We start from the raw sequence: 15,798 nt of genomic DNA, 5'->3' as shown, positions 1-15,798 counted from the left end.
GTATAATAGCCCCGCGATTGGGGCTATTATACTCAGAAAAGTTTATTTATTTATAAAATATCCTCAACATTTTTTTTAAACAGCTTTAGCTATATGAAATCTTTTCTGCAGTTAGTCTAGATGATAAAAACAGAGAAAATAAAAAAAAAATTTTTTTTATAACAATTGTTTAACAAATTTTCGAATGTGTAAAAAAAAAATTCAGACTTTCACGGCTTTATGAATTTATTTCTGCGTTCTGACAAAAAATGAACTATCAAACAATATTTACACCATGTGTCAAGTTTAAAAATTCAAAATAAATATTTTATTAATTAAAAACTGGCGCTGAATATAATAGCCCCTGGAGGGTGAGTAGAATAGCCCCGGTTGACGGTATTTATAATTTTTAAGCAAAATGCAAAGATTTGTATTATGTATTTTTGAAAATAATACAAAAACAAATGAATAATAATAAGAAAAGTTTACCAAGTTTGCTAACTTTTTATTGTATATTTTAAGAGAAAAGTGTATAATAAAGGAAAAAATCATAATTCTCTGGGTAATTATGAACACATTAAAAAATCAGTAACATATTAAAAAAAGTAACATTCATTAATATTAAGATATTTTCAAGTTTATTTTCTCACTTTTTTCTTAAAATACCTTAAAAATATTAGAAGAAACCATATAGTGTTATTTAATATTAATCTAAAAAATATTAATTTGTGGTTTTTGAAAAATATAATTTCTAAAATTTCAAATAAGGTACCAGTATAGTTGTTGGCATAATGTTTTAATTCCAAATTTCTTGTTCTATTCCGTTTTTTAAAAAAAAGTAGGTCCAATAAATAAAAATTGATATAAAAGAAATCGAATTTCCAGTTTACTTAAAAAAAAAAAATCTCTTCCTCGAAAAGTGACCAGTTTCTCAAGAATCGCAGCCATATATGTATATATAAAATCATCGGGCATCGAGTTACATGTATGTGTGACTATGGGTGATCGATGAATGATCAATATATTGCTTGGCTATTGCGCGTAATGAATTTGCAAGTCTAAGAAAAAGCCATGAATGGTAAACGAGATAACTAGATGTGATTATACGTGTGTACATACCACCATAGTGTCTAACACATACATGTATTACTAACCAGTAGGAGCCCAAAAGGAGCTGTCTGGAAGAATAGAACCTTGTTAGTTTCTTTTTTCCTTTACATATAAACTGTATATTGTAAAGGACAGCTGCTAATATTTCAAATATCTAAATTTTACAAAACTATATATTCACCAACCCCTTATTTCTTTTGGTTCAAAATTATCTGTTAATAGTTTATAACGAAGAGAAATTTTTTTATTCGAATCAAATAAAATTTATTTCAATTAAATACGAAAATTTTTTTTCTCCCAGTACTAAATATTTATTTATTTGATTCAAATATAGCACAATTATATTTTTTTTCTTATATAGAGCCCGTTTTCACCGTGTGCGGATAAATTTAATCTTCCAAGAGGTTAAATATATTCTGCGTCTGCGCAGAATGTTTGTATATAGATTTTGCGCAGACGCAGAATATATTTAACATCTCGGAAGATTAAATTTATCCACACACGGTGAAAACGGGCTCATAAAAAATTTATTTTACTGTTAAATTGCTATAAAATTAATCTTCACGCGACTATAATTATCAATATAGAGTGAAAAAGTAAAGAAAAAAAAATTATATTTATTTAATTTTAAAAGTAATAATCTTTATTAATAATTGACTTACTTGTAAGTCGTGATATATTTTGTCTAAGCTGCCAGTGTATATAAACTGTAAACATTGCTTCATGCAGTGAGGAGTTACGAGTTTTGAAAGTGTTATGATTGTTGATTGTTGCTGTACTCCATATGAATTTTCGATCTAAAACATATTTTTAAAACAAAGAAAAATGAAAAAAAAGTCTTATTTTTATAATCGACTGAATCCATTTCAAAACGTACAGACCGACCACCTTCAGGTTGTAGATTTTTCTGTCGATAAAATATGTTATTCTATATGAAAAATAAAGAGACACGTATTTTTTTATTTTTCATAAAAATTATGTTTAACGAAGTTATGGTCATTTGAAGTTTGAATGGTAAAACTCGAAAGAACAATGAAAAAAAATTGTTTCGCCTGTAATTTTTTTTCTAATGAATGCAATCAAATTATTTTTCTTGGATCTTGTAGGGGGTATATTCCTCTTTAAAATCCCATTTAAAATTTGAAAAAAGATTCAAAATTAACAAAACAGGAGATGACTTTCTAAAAATCATTAAAGTCAATTTTCACAAAAACCCCACTTTTTTTCTCTCAAATTTTTACCATAAATTCTTACCAATATGAAGAACCAATCCTAAGAGTTTCAAGCGGGCTAAACAATCTTGTTAGTAAGGAGAAATTTTTTCGAAATATTTTTTTTTGTGAAATTTGAAATGGCTGACGTACATGGCTCGAACTGCCAAACATGATTTTTTGGAAATTAATTAAACATTTTTTAAATCAATAATAAATGTATTCCAATATTCAGTTACTTTAAATGTGTTTTAATGTGCAATAAAAATATTTAATTATTTATATGTGAAAATAATTCATAATAATTTGAAAAAATATTTTTTTAATATTTGAATTATTATAAAATAAACTATCTTGAATTTTTACTTAATCAATTTATTTTAAAATGAAATTTGCAAATATTAATTTCTAAATTGAAAATTAAAACTTTAAGTTTTTTAAAAAATTTTTGAATGATAATTTGAATTGGAAAATATTTCAATAGTATATTACTGAAAGAATCACAATATTTATAAAAAATATTTTTTCTTTTTTCACCTTTTTATTAATTATATATTTATTATTATTGGTCTTAACGATACTTAAAATGTCAAATTATAAATTTTTTAATGTTTAGAACCTGTTTGAAAAAAGTGATTTTATGGTTATTTTCTATACATACATTATTGTTGGTTATAAAATGACTCACTTCAGTTAGTTCATTTGTTCTTGAAACTGCACGTCAGCCATTTCAAATTTCGTAAAAAAAAATATTTCGAAAAAAATTTCTCCTTACTACCAGGATTGTTTAGCCCGCTTGAAATTCCTAGGATTGGTTCTTCATATTGGTAAGAATTTATGGTAAAAATTTGAGAGAAAAAAAAGTGGGGTTTTTGTGAAAATTGACTTTAATGATTTTTAGAAAATCATCTCCTGTTTTGTTAATTTTGAATCTTTTTTCAAATTTCAAATGGGATTTTAAAGAGGAATATACCCCCTACAAGATCCAAGAAAAATAATTTGATTGCATTCATTAGAAAAAAAATTACAGGCGAAACAATTTTTTTTCATTGTTCTTTCGAGTTTTACCACTGAAACTTCAAATGACCATAACTTCGTTAAACATAATTTTTATGAAAAATAAAAAAATACGTGTCTCTTTATTTTTCATGTAGAATAACATATTTCATTGACAGAAAAATCTACAACCTGAAGGTGGTCGGCCTGTACGTTTTGAAATGGATTCAGCCAATCGTATACAATCTAGAATCTAAAATATTAATTTTTAAAGTAAAATTCATTTTTACTTTTTTATATTATGTATATTCTATGGGAAACTTTAAATTGTAATTACTTACCATAGCTAATCTAATACTTTGGAAGGCCGGATGATTCAGTTCTCTTGAAGCACCAGTGGGTTTTGTATCCACTGTTGGCAGTACTTGGAAGCTGGAACGTCTTTTAATTTGTTCCCAAACTCTGAAAAAATACTTTTCATTTTAAATTTAGTATCTAATTTTAGAAATTTTTTTTTTTACAATTATTCAGAAAAATAATCTTTTTTTGGTAAAATCAATACATTAGAATTTGTATTTTTTTCTTTAAATTAAAAATTTTAAAAACCCATACGATAGATTGTTTGGAACCATTAAAAAAAAGTATATAAAAAAATTGCAGATGAAAAATAATAGAAATTGTGGAAGAAATTGAATTTTAAATAAATATATATTAACAGTAAAATTTAAACCAATACAAATTTAAGTTATTTTGAAGTGTTAATTTTATTTTTACACATTTTTGGAACGTAAAACCATATTCTATGATAAACAATTGAAAATAATAATTTTTTGATCATTTTACAATTTTTTGTAAATATTTTAAAAAATTTATTTTTTTTAAAAATGAAATTCAAATTTGAAACTTCTAAAATTTTAATTCATCTAAATTTTAAACGATCTTTTTAATTTAAATTCTAAGTGATCCAAAATTCAATAAATTATAATTTTAATTGGTAAAAAAAATTATTAATTAAAATTTTAATCCTAAAAAGCAAATTCAATTGAAATCAAAACATAAAATTAACGAAATTTTAGTATTCTGAAGATTATAATAGATTGAAGTTTCAAATTATCCAAATTTAAATCGATTTATTCTTCAAATTATCCGAATTTCAGTTTGTTTAATTTTTTATTGATTTAAATTTTAATTCATCCAAAATTCAATTTACCCGGAAATTTTAAACTATTAATGCTAATGATGAAAAATTTCAATTAATAAAAATTTTGATAGAAATTAGTTATTTTGCACGTTAATTGGTATTAACTATCAGTTTTTTTATCACATTTTCGTCACCTATTTTGGATAAATAATTCATTTTTGTATCTATTTTTAAGAAAAAAGGTACTGTGATCTCTGTTTTAATGAAAAGAGTGAAATAAAAAGCATTTTTATCCAACATGCACGGTAAACACGGCTTTCCGTGCATGTATAGCGGGCAGAAAGTAGGCGTTTGTCGCCCGACCACCAACAACGGCGGAAAAAGTTAAAAATAGATGCTCGGTCAGAATTGTCGATTCTGACTTCGTGCTCGGTCAGAAATTGACAACTTTCCGCCCTTGCCACGCAATGTACTATTTTCTAACTTCAAATTATTATAGATTTCTATTAAACTAATTTAATTTAATAATAAAAATTTGTCACGGAAAATTTTGCTATTTCAGGGAAATATCAGAAAAATTAAAATATTTATTCTTGTGGCAACACTGTATATTTTAATTCGCAGTTAAAATTGGTAAAAAAAAATAAAAATATGTTCAAATCTGATATGTTTATCGAAGAAACAGACTGCCAATTCAAATTCAGTGTCAAAGTTAATTTAGAAACAGATTTTCGTTACTCTCGAGTCCAAATTCGTGTTTTTTTGTATATATATGGATAATTTTTATAAAATAAAAAATATTACCTAAAATTATTGACAGAAAACAATTTTAAAAAAAAAGACTTACTTTGTTGGCTTATTTTGATCAATACGAATCAAACATTCAGTATCATCATTAAAATCCCCAAGTGTGGCTTCGCCAAAAGTGCTAACCTAAGAATATTTACAAAATCATTTATATTTATAAATTTTTTTTTGACATAATATTTGCATTTATATATTATTTATTGAATAACAATAATTTACCATACTAGATTCACTGGAACTACGGGGAGTGTATTCTTGAATAAGTTCCATGGCAAAAAGACGATGAAAAGCAGGTGAAGCTGCTGCTAATAGACAACGATGAGCATGTAGAGAACAACTTCCGGTGATGAGTATAACATCAGTGTGAACTGGTTTGGTCCACAATGTTTTCATGTTTTCTTCATACGTGCTAGGTGTGAGGCACACTTCCGGTGGAAGAGGTTTCGGTGGACAGAAGGGTGCCTTTAAATTAAATCATTCTATTTTTAATCAAATATTCAGGGTCCATTTTTTTTTTTTTTTTTTTTTTTTAAAGTAGTATGAAAGATTCGTAATTTTTTTCATATCAGTGGCGAAAAACAGCAAAACTTTGTTTTTTTTTTCAAAATTCGAAATTTTGAAAAAATTTGCCAAATATATTTTTTATGACAAAATTGTAAATTTATATTGTTAAAATATTAGAAATTAAATTTTTTCCCTAACTCTAATGATAATATTTCAAGAGGTTTTCAATTTTTAAAAAATTAAGACAATTTTTTGAAGCAAAAGTTTGAATTGAATTTATTTTAAATATTATAATTTAAGTAGAATTTTTAGAAATTTTGATATTTTTCCAGTACTTTTTATAAAAATTTCCCGATTTTTCACTGATTTCTCTAACAATACTGAGGCGCATGATTTTTCCCAAAAAATTAAAAAGTTCGAAATTTTGATTGATCGAATTACTTTAAATCGATATTTTATTTGGTCGAAATTCTAAAAGAACGACAGTTATGAAAGTCGACATTTTATTTAGACGATATTTTATTTGGTCGATATTTTATTTGATTGAAAATCTAAATGCTCGATATTTAAAGTGGTCGACATTTTATTTGTTCGATATTCTAAATGATAGAAATTTAGAAGCATCGAATTTTATATCCATCGAAATTTAATTTGGTCGATATTTTAAAAGCTCGACATTTTTTTTAGCTATACGAGTTTCCTCTCTATGTTGTTATTATTATTTACATTAATAATTTCAAATTTCCCGCAAAATTTCAATGTACTTTACCGACAAACTACATAGAAAGGAAACTCGTATAGCTAAAAAAGTGTCGAGCTTTTAAAATATCGACCAAATTAAATTTCGATGGATATAAAATTCGATGCTTCTAAATTTCTATCATTTAGAATATCGTCTAAATAAAATGTCGACCACTTTAAATATCGACCATTTAGATTTTCGATCAAATAAAATATCGACTTTCATAACTGTCGTTGTTTTAGAATTTCGACCAAATAAAAAATCGACTGAATAAAATGTCAAACTTCATAAATGTCTATCATTTAGAATTTCGATAAAATAAAATATTAACTAAATAAAATATCGGCCACTTTAAATATCGATTATTTAGAATTTCGAATAAATAAAATGTTGACCATTTTAAATATCGATCATTTTTAGAATTTCGTTCAAATAAAATATCGACTTAATGTAATTCGATCAATTAAATTTTCGACCTTTTTAATTTTTGGGAAAAATCATGCGCCTCACGCAATACTGAGGACTAGTAGAGCAAAAATAAAAATATTTTTAAAAATAAATTACTACCTGCAAAAAAGGCCTTTGTACTTTTTTGAGATTTGTTATCCAAAATCGTTGCTGACGTCTGGCTATTAAGGCTGCCCTTATAGAATTTTCGAAAACCTCATTAACTCCATAATAAGTGAAAACACTCGTCTCGTAATAAGACACACCGAGATCTCTGGCCATGGCTCGTGCCTCATCTGGCATTACCAAATCGCTTTTGCGCGTCGCCCTAAAATAAAAAACAAATTATTATTATTATTTCTTTCTATCATTTAAAAAAAATATTTTTTTTTTGCACAAATTTAACACAAGATTTATTTTTTTGAAAACTTTTTATTTTAGTCTTTTTAAAAATGTTTTTTGATTTTTTTGTCTGGAATTTTAAATTTAAAAAAAAAACGAATTTAAGCACAAATGAGTAAAAGTCAATTAGTACAATTCAACACAATATTTGCTGTTTGAAAATTTTTACTTTTTATATATTTAAAAAATATTTTTTGGTTTTTTTGCCAGATTGAAAAAATTAGAAAAAAAGAGAAATATTACCTCACAAAAGGACTGCGATCACGAAAATAACTCAGATAAGTCTCATCACAGTACATATATCGCAGATCATTTTTACATCCCACAAGTAGTATTGGAGTTTGGGGACAAAATCGTCGAATCTCGGGATACCACATAACTTTGCAATTTCGCAAAGATACGGGATTTGTTATTGAAAAACAAAGCAGTACAACGTCAGACCTAAAGAAAAATTTCAATTATTTATTTTAATTAATATTTCTCGAAACTTTTTTCCATCACATGAATAAATTCTCATATATAAAGAAAATATTAAAAGTTAGACGGTACTAAGAATAAAATTTACTAATTTACCAATTGCTATACATTTATAAATAATCAATTTTGGTTTAATGGCATTTTATAGGACAAATTAAAGAATTTAATTTTTTCTTTTCTTTCAATTTGTCCTATAAAATGCCATTAAACCAAAATAATTGATTATTTTAGTATTTTACTTCATATAATATCTTAATTTATAAATTGTTTTTTTTTATATAAATTTTTTTTAATATTTTATAATTATTTTTATAAATTATATTTTTCATATAAATTCTTGTAATATTTTATATTTTTATAAATTATTATAAAATCTCACCTTCCATATGCGAATTGACGATCTTTTTCGTGATCGCCAAACGTGTCCCAAAGACGCAATGAAACGTTGACATTGTCTACAACTTCCCATGATCGCTCTAGTACCTATATATCAGCATTAAAAAAAAATCCATAATCACCTTAGGTTTTTAAAAAATTAATAAAGCATCACTATGGTTAGAGATACATGTGGTGGTTATATTACTGATTCTTAAACCTTGAAAATCGGAAAAACGACATGAATTTAGCCTTGAAAAAACCATAAAATTGATTTTTTAATCTATCTTGCATTTTAAAATTTTTTTAATTTTTTTAAAGATTCGCATTTTGATTTTCTTTTAAAATAAAAACTTGTGATTATTGTGCTATACTTTTTAATCTACTTTGATATCAAAATTTTTTTTTTTTGAAAAGTCAAAATTTATCCAAGTGAAAACAAATTTTAGAACAGATTTTTTATAACCTTTGAACTGATAGGTATAAAATAATTACACTTAGTGCATTCCACACGGTCTGTCAGACCACTATTCTTTTTTTAATGTTTTCTTTAGTGGTTTTAACTTATGTAATGTATTTTTTTAAATTTTTACATTGAAAAGTCTATTTTATTATTATTTTATTTATAAATAATTGATTATAGTTTATAGTTTTTATGATCAAATTAATATCAGGCAATACTTAATTAAGTTTTACAGATTTTGAAATAAAAATTTTTTTTTAATAATACTAATTTTGGAAGAGTTAAAGTTGAAACTTTTAGAAATATAATTGAATTTCAAAAGATATTCTTAATTTTTAGACAATAATTAAATTTTACAGAATTAAAAATAAATAATTTATCAAATAATTTTAGATAAAATTTTTTAAAAGTAAATGGATTTTTAAAGATTTACAATTTAGATTTTTAAAATTAATTGAACTTCAAGTGATTTTTAATTAAAAATTTTAGATGATTTCTGTTACTAAAAAATTTATTAGAAATTGCCGACAAATATACAAAAATTTAAAAACAAAGTGAAAAATGGTTTCAGATAGTTGAATTTTCGAAGAATATCATAAAAAGCATTAAAAATAATTAAATTTCAGGAAAGTTATAATAGAAATTATAAAAATTCAAAAATTTTTAGAAATGACAAAATCGCTATTTTTCACAAATTACGTAAGTTTCTTCCTTTAAAAGGTAATATTTGGGGGTTTATTTTTTTAAGTTGTTATTTACGTTCCCAGGATTAATTTTATGCAGCAGAAAAAAATTTAGATAAGCTTTAAACGCATGAAACTAACTGTCTCCATTTACCCCAAAATTTAGAAAATTTCATAAAATTTGGGGTTAATGGGGACAGCATAGTTTCTAAGAAAGTTTTAAGAAAAAAGTTTCCTTAAGTATATTACTGTATTAAGGGATGAAAAAACTTGAAAAAAAATTATAGTAGATATATAATAGTTGAACCAATTGAAATTTATTTATTTTTTTTATTTTTTTTTATTTCAGTATTTTGTCTCGCATTTGAAAAAAAAACAGACTTAAAAATCATACAAAATTTTTTTCTTATTCCTTATGACTCCCATAACAGAAATTCACTTGAATTTTTGATTTTTGTTAATTTGGTTAATAATGACAAGCTGTCCCCATTTACACCAAAAATTTGAAAACTCAGGGTAAATGGGAAATAATTAAATTTCAAGTGATTTTAAATTAAAAATTTTTGGTAATTTTTTTTTAAATTATAAGCAATTATTAAATATTCATGAAAATTTTAATTGAAAAATGATAATTGAATTTGTGAAGAATTTCATTAAAATTTTTAAAAATAATTAATTTATAGTGAAAAATTTTAGTTAAAAATTTGTTAAATAATTAAAATCAAGAAGATCTGAACAAGATCTGCATTGTATATCGACTAAAAAACGTATTTTGTTTAAAAATTTTTGTAAAAAAAATGTAAAAAAAAGGTCGAAAAAGTCGCATTTTATTAAAATAAGTCGAAAAAGTCGTATAATCCGATGCCTGTAAGTGCAAAACATTTTCTCAAATAATTGAATTTCTCAAAATATTAAAAAAATTTAGTAATTTTTCTTTTTGTCGCATTTGTATATATTCAAAAATTGTTTTCGTAGCTCTAAAAGAAGTTTTTTTTTTTTTTTTTATAAATATTTTGGATCAAATTTTGATTTTTTAATGCAATTTTTTGATGACATGAAATTTTTTGTATATTTTTCTGTAACTTAACACGATGTATAACAAAATTGTTATTTTTTAATATACTTATTTAAATTTATTTCTACTTTGCATAATAACATAATTAGTCTTAATTTAAAAAACTTACGAATTTTTTTCAAAAACATAAAAAAAGCCTTGAATTTTATTTTCAAATTTTAATGACCACCGCCCGAGTTAAAAAAAAAGAGGGAAAATAAAAAACGTTGTTTTGTTTGGCCAATCATAACGCGCAAATAGTTACTCATAAAACAAATATTGATTCTTTTGCTCCACATTTACTCTAAGAAGTGCATTAAAGTTGGAGTTTAAAAGTTGTAAAATATATAATGTTTTAAAATTCAAAACAGCTTGACATATACTACTTTGACAAACAGTACAGTAGTTATTTAACGGTTGGTGACGTTTGTCGTATTTATGATTATTTTCCTTGCTACCTATATATATATATATATATAGTAAAAATGGAAAAATTTCACATTTTAAATTTCGATTTACATAAACAGTCATATATACATATGTATTGTTTCAGAAAATATTTGTCATATATATATTTTTATAAAACTAAATTCTAAGAGAAAAAAAATGATACAAATAATTGTTTTTTTTTTAATTTTAAGACATACATGTATTTTAGTAGCATATTTTAATTACTGTCAAAATTTGAAAAATAAAAAGAATCAATTTTCTAAATAATGAAAAATTTTTCAGTTCTTAAAATGTTGCAAACATAAATTTTATAGGGTGATACAATTTATTTCTAGTTATAAGTTGAGTAGCATATGCGTCTTTTAATAAAAGGTTAAATTTAATTTTAAATATAAACAAATTGAATGGAAAGCTAAATTTAAGAATTGACTATTTACTACTGTGTGCAACAAGAGATCATAAGAAGAATTTAAAGTGCTTCGTTCAATCCAAGGTTCATTGAACGGACAAATCTCTATTATGAAGGCCGTTTGTAAACGTGATTTATCAATTAGTATTGTGCCAATAATAGAATTGGTCCTGAAATATATAACTCTCTACATCTTGTGATTCTATAATAGAAAACCCTTTTTTTATTTATGTGACGCTTTACGTTGAAAGGGATTTTAGCTGCGCAAACAATGTTTAGTGATAGTTTTAGCTTGATTAAACGTTTATTTTTAATTAAATGTAAATCAAAATCATTTTTTATTATTGAATATTTTGGATCTAATGAAAACATAAGCATCAGTGCTTTGTATTAAGAAATAATCATCTTTTTGTAGCATCATTCCTAAAATTTGTTTGCATCTAAGATCTCTTTCATCGTGGAGCCATCAAAATTTTTGATCTTCTCCATCACAATTTCAAGGGAAAAATTTTATTCGACCGCTAGAGAAACTCGCAAAAAAATCTGCAATAACATTTTATTAAAAGACAAATACTTTTTTCAAAATGCAATCATATTAAGAACGCATGATTATTCCCCACATTAGATCTGTCGTAATTTTTGCTGTGTCATATTAAAAATTATATAATTTTTATATTTGTTCGAAATTACAATTTACAAAATTATTAAAACGCCGAATTTTTATTTTACAAAACTTTTATTGGTCCAAATAAATGACAGTAAAATTTTAGGGGCAAATTTTTAAATAAATCCACAAAAATTAGTTAAATTATTCTTGATTGGTTATTTATAAAATTAGTTCCTAAATTTTTTGGTCAGATATTTATTTGGACAAATGAAAGTTCTGTAAAATAAAAATTCGTCGTTTTATAATAATTCTGTAAAATGTAAATTCGGTTAGAAAAGAATTCTTTTCAATATTTTTTCTGTAAAATAATTTTTTTTTTTAAATAACTATTCCGTACAATGAAATTCTGGCATTTAAAAATTCGATTGAATGAGAATTGTGTTAAATTAAAATTCTTTTAAATAAAAGATCATTAAAAAAAATGACTGTAAAATAAAAAATTTTCCAAACAAAAATTAGGTAGCTAAAAATTTTTTTATGGGAAAATTATAGTATCATAAGAAAATCCATAAAATTTTAATTCAAAAATTGAAAATTCGTCTATAAAATAATTATTTCTAATAAAATAATTTAAAATAAAAATTCTAATTAATGATTTTTATGGGACAATCTTGAACTCCGTTTTTTTTAATCGAAATTTGAATGATGAAATTTTAAAAATGAAAAAAATTTTGAAAAATCAATTTTAAGATTCATGAAGGTAAAAGAAGTTTGGATAAAATATGTTACGGTTCGGATTATAGAGGTTCCACACTGTACTATTAAATTTGGAATATTTCAAAATTTAACTCACGATAGTTTTTAGATTTTTTGAAAATATTTTCAAGTTTATTATGAATTTTTTTCTTAAAAATTTTTCGAATCTGATTGGTGGAAATTATTGCATGTTATTTAGAATTTCAGTAACATTTTTGAGTGCAAAATTTTGAAGATTTGAATTTATAAAAATTTTAATAATTAATCTAACTTAAAAAAAGTCTCATTTTATACTTATTACAAAAATTGCATTTATTGATAAAAGTCGAAGAAGGACTTTATTTTTTATATTTTGTTAAAATTATTTTAAAAAAAACAGTGCCATACAAAGACTTTTAGTCAAAATTACGTACTTTTTGTACACGGAGAAAAATGGAAAAACGAATAAAGTAATTTTTACTATACTTTAAAAGTAAAACCGGAACTGTCTGCAGTTCTTGTGCATTTCTGACAATTTTTACTTCAGAAGTAACAAAATTTATTATTTCCGGAATAATTTTTACTATTACAGGAGTAAATTTTACACTATTTCTGGAGTAAAAATTGACAGAAACTACGGACAGTTCCGGTTTTACTTTTAAATGTAGTAAAAGATACTTTATTCGTTTTTCTATTTTTCTCTCCGTGTACTTTTTTTTTAAATCAAAATTACAGACTATTACATACTATTTTAAACATTTTGTTCATTTTCTTAATTTATGCACTTGGTTCGAGGCCTGATTTTATTTTTTTTTTATAAAAATCAAATATGCACGAAAAGAAGAAATTAATCATTTCGATGGTATTGCATGTAAAGGTTTTGGTGACGAGTTTTGTGAATGGAATGACTTGCAGTATACTTATATATAGGTTTGCATAAAATTAACATACATTTCCATGTTATGAGACAATTGCAAGGACTTGCAGTGCGAATTTCATGTAGGATAAGCATTTTTGGCAAAATAAGTGGTATGGGCGTATATGGGCAAATCCACGAAACTTTTAACTTTTGTGATTCTCGAATCGAACACTTAGAAATCTGAATTATTTTTAATTATAAAACTTTTGGTATCATTTTAAAAAAAAATCAATTGAACGTCTTCTTATGAAAATATCTATTACGGCGTTGGATTAAAATAAAAGTTCAATGCATTCCTTAAAAGGTGATGAAAAAACAAAACTTTTAAGACCTTCTTGATGTGATGATGTGCCTCTAATTGTGTTTCTGTTACAACAATTTAAATATGATAATAAAAACCGTGATTTCATTTAAATTTATACATTTTTGAAAGGCACAACTGCATTTTTGCTTTAAACAGGTCAATATATGGTGTGATAGAAACATTTTCATACATATATTTGAACACAAAAACGCCGCTTAAGGATTTTGAGTGAAATAAATTTTATTAAGTTAAGACTATGCAGAAAACACTTTTTTGGAGTCTTTACCCCCTCTTTTATCAAAATCCTGACGTGCTAAGTAAATTTGGGTGCCAGAATCGTGTTCAGAGGACGAAAATACTTTGGAAACCACTCCGATATCAAAAATAAAAAAAGTTGAATTTTTCAATTTTATATGTAATTTATTAACATTAAAGAGTTTAAAGAGTTAAACATTGACGGCGTGAGCTAAAAAGGAATCACACATATCAATCACAGAAAAAAAGGTGGGTAAAAAGTTGTAAAGATAGAGGATAAAAGTTGTTAGGATACAGGGTAAAGGATAAATTTGTGATGGATAAAAATGTTACTAAAATACTACTAGAAAAATGGATGTCATATTTGAGTAAACTGTCTAATTTTAATAAAAGTATTAGTAATTTTACACTTAACTTATTAAATCCACAAATGTTTTATAAATAAGTAATTGCATGTGGAAATATTTTGCCTATTAATTATTGTCTATTAATAAAAATATCTTTGACTAAGACAGCTGACGACAGAGCGTAAATAATCAGAACTGGGAAATTACAACTCAACGTCTGTATTGTTGCACGAAAGCAGAGTTGGGTAGTAACTGAATTTTTTGTGCATATTAGGCTGTGTCAGTTCATCGAGATATTTCGAGTTCAAGATATGACGTCAGAGGTCTGGAGGGACAACAAACAGACGACACAATGTTATTCTTACGGGGAAGAAAATTTGTTTCCACTTTCATCAATTTTATTCATACTTTACACATGGAAAACGCTTGTTGACATATAATAAAATTAAAATGTGTGTTGATAATTAATTTTGTTATATATTTGATTCAATTGCATTTATAGATTCTCTGAATTCGTGATAAAATATAAATTTTGAGGTTAGGGGTGTTTGTTTACTAACTTGAAATCTTTTACTGCTACGGTAATTCCCACTCAAAATATATATTTTACCTATATCTTTTTTAATAGCATGCATACTGGATATTGTTTAATAATGTTGTTAAAATGTAAAATGTGATTAGTAAACTAACTTTTCTAACCTCAAAATTTATATTGTATCACGAATTCAGAGAATCTAATAAATGCAATTGAGTCAAATATATAACAAAATTAATTATCAACACACATTTTAATTTTATTATATGTCAACAAGCGTTTTCCATGTTTAAAGTATGAATAAAATTGATGAAAGTGGAAACAAATTTTCTTCCCCGTAAGAATAACATTGTGTCGTTTGTTTGTTGTCTCTTCAGGCCTCTGACGTCATATATTGAACTCGAAATATCTCGATGAACTGACACAGCCTAATATGCACAACAAATTCAGTTACTACCCAACTCTGCTTTCGTGCAACAATACAGACGTTGAGTTGTAATTTCCCAGTTTTGATTATTTACGCACTGTCGTCAGCTGTCAGTTGTATTAGTCAAAGATATTTTTATTAATAGACAATAATTATAGGCAAAATATTTCCACGTGCAATTACTTATTTATATAAAATTTGTGGATTTAATAAGTTAAGTGTAAAATTACTAATATTTTTATTAAAATTAGACAGTTTACTCAAATATGACATTCATTTTTCTAGTAATATTTTAGTAACATTTTTATCCATCACAAATTTATCCTTTACCCTGTATCATAACGACTTTTATCCTCTATATTTACAACTTTTTACCCACCTTTTTGTCTGTGAATTTGTAGTGCTAAAATGTACATAAA

At 24.7% G+C, this 15,798-nt stretch overlaps 1 protein-coding gene across 4 annotated transcripts in view; it reads right to left on the bottom strand.

Moving 5' to 3' along the window:
- The window catches only part of LOC127279680 (rho-related BTB domain-containing protein 1), a 37,412-nt gene that overhangs the window by 7,159 nt on the left and 14,455 nt on the right, over nucleotides 1–15,798 (bottom strand). For 3 of the 4 annotated variants that reach the window (XM_051302194.1, XM_051302196.1, XM_051302195.1), the window contains 8 exons: nucleotides 8,196–8,299; nucleotides 7,583–7,780; nucleotides 7,058–7,265; nucleotides 5,464–5,706; nucleotides 5,285–5,370; nucleotides 3,638–3,758; nucleotides 1,752–1,886; nucleotides 1,134–1,157 (listed from right to left, as the gene is read on the bottom strand). In XM_051302194.1, the coding sequence (XP_051158151.1) occupies nucleotides 1,134–1,157; nucleotides 1,752–1,886; nucleotides 3,638–3,758; nucleotides 5,285–5,370; nucleotides 5,464–5,706; nucleotides 7,058–7,265; nucleotides 7,583–7,780; nucleotides 8,196–8,299 (1,119 nt within the window). The remainder of the gene's footprint in view (nucleotides 1–1,133; nucleotides 1,158–1,751; nucleotides 1,887–3,637; nucleotides 3,759–5,284; nucleotides 5,371–5,463; nucleotides 5,707–7,057; nucleotides 7,266–7,582; nucleotides 7,781–8,195; nucleotides 8,300–15,798) is intronic. The other variant, XM_051302197.1, reaches the window with a different exon arrangement.

The sequence above is a fragment of the Leptopilina boulardi genome, unplaced genomic scaffold (assembly GCF_019393585.1).
Source record: "Leptopilina boulardi isolate dan_hultmark-lab unplaced genomic scaffold, ZJU_Lbou_2.1 LbouV2_221, whole genome shotgun sequence".
Taxonomy (NCBI): Eukaryota; Metazoa; Arthropoda; class Insecta; order Hymenoptera; family Figitidae; genus Leptopilina; species Leptopilina boulardi.
The sequence above is the reverse complement of the archived record's forward strand: the minus strand, read 5'-3'. Positions and strand labels throughout refer to the sequence as shown.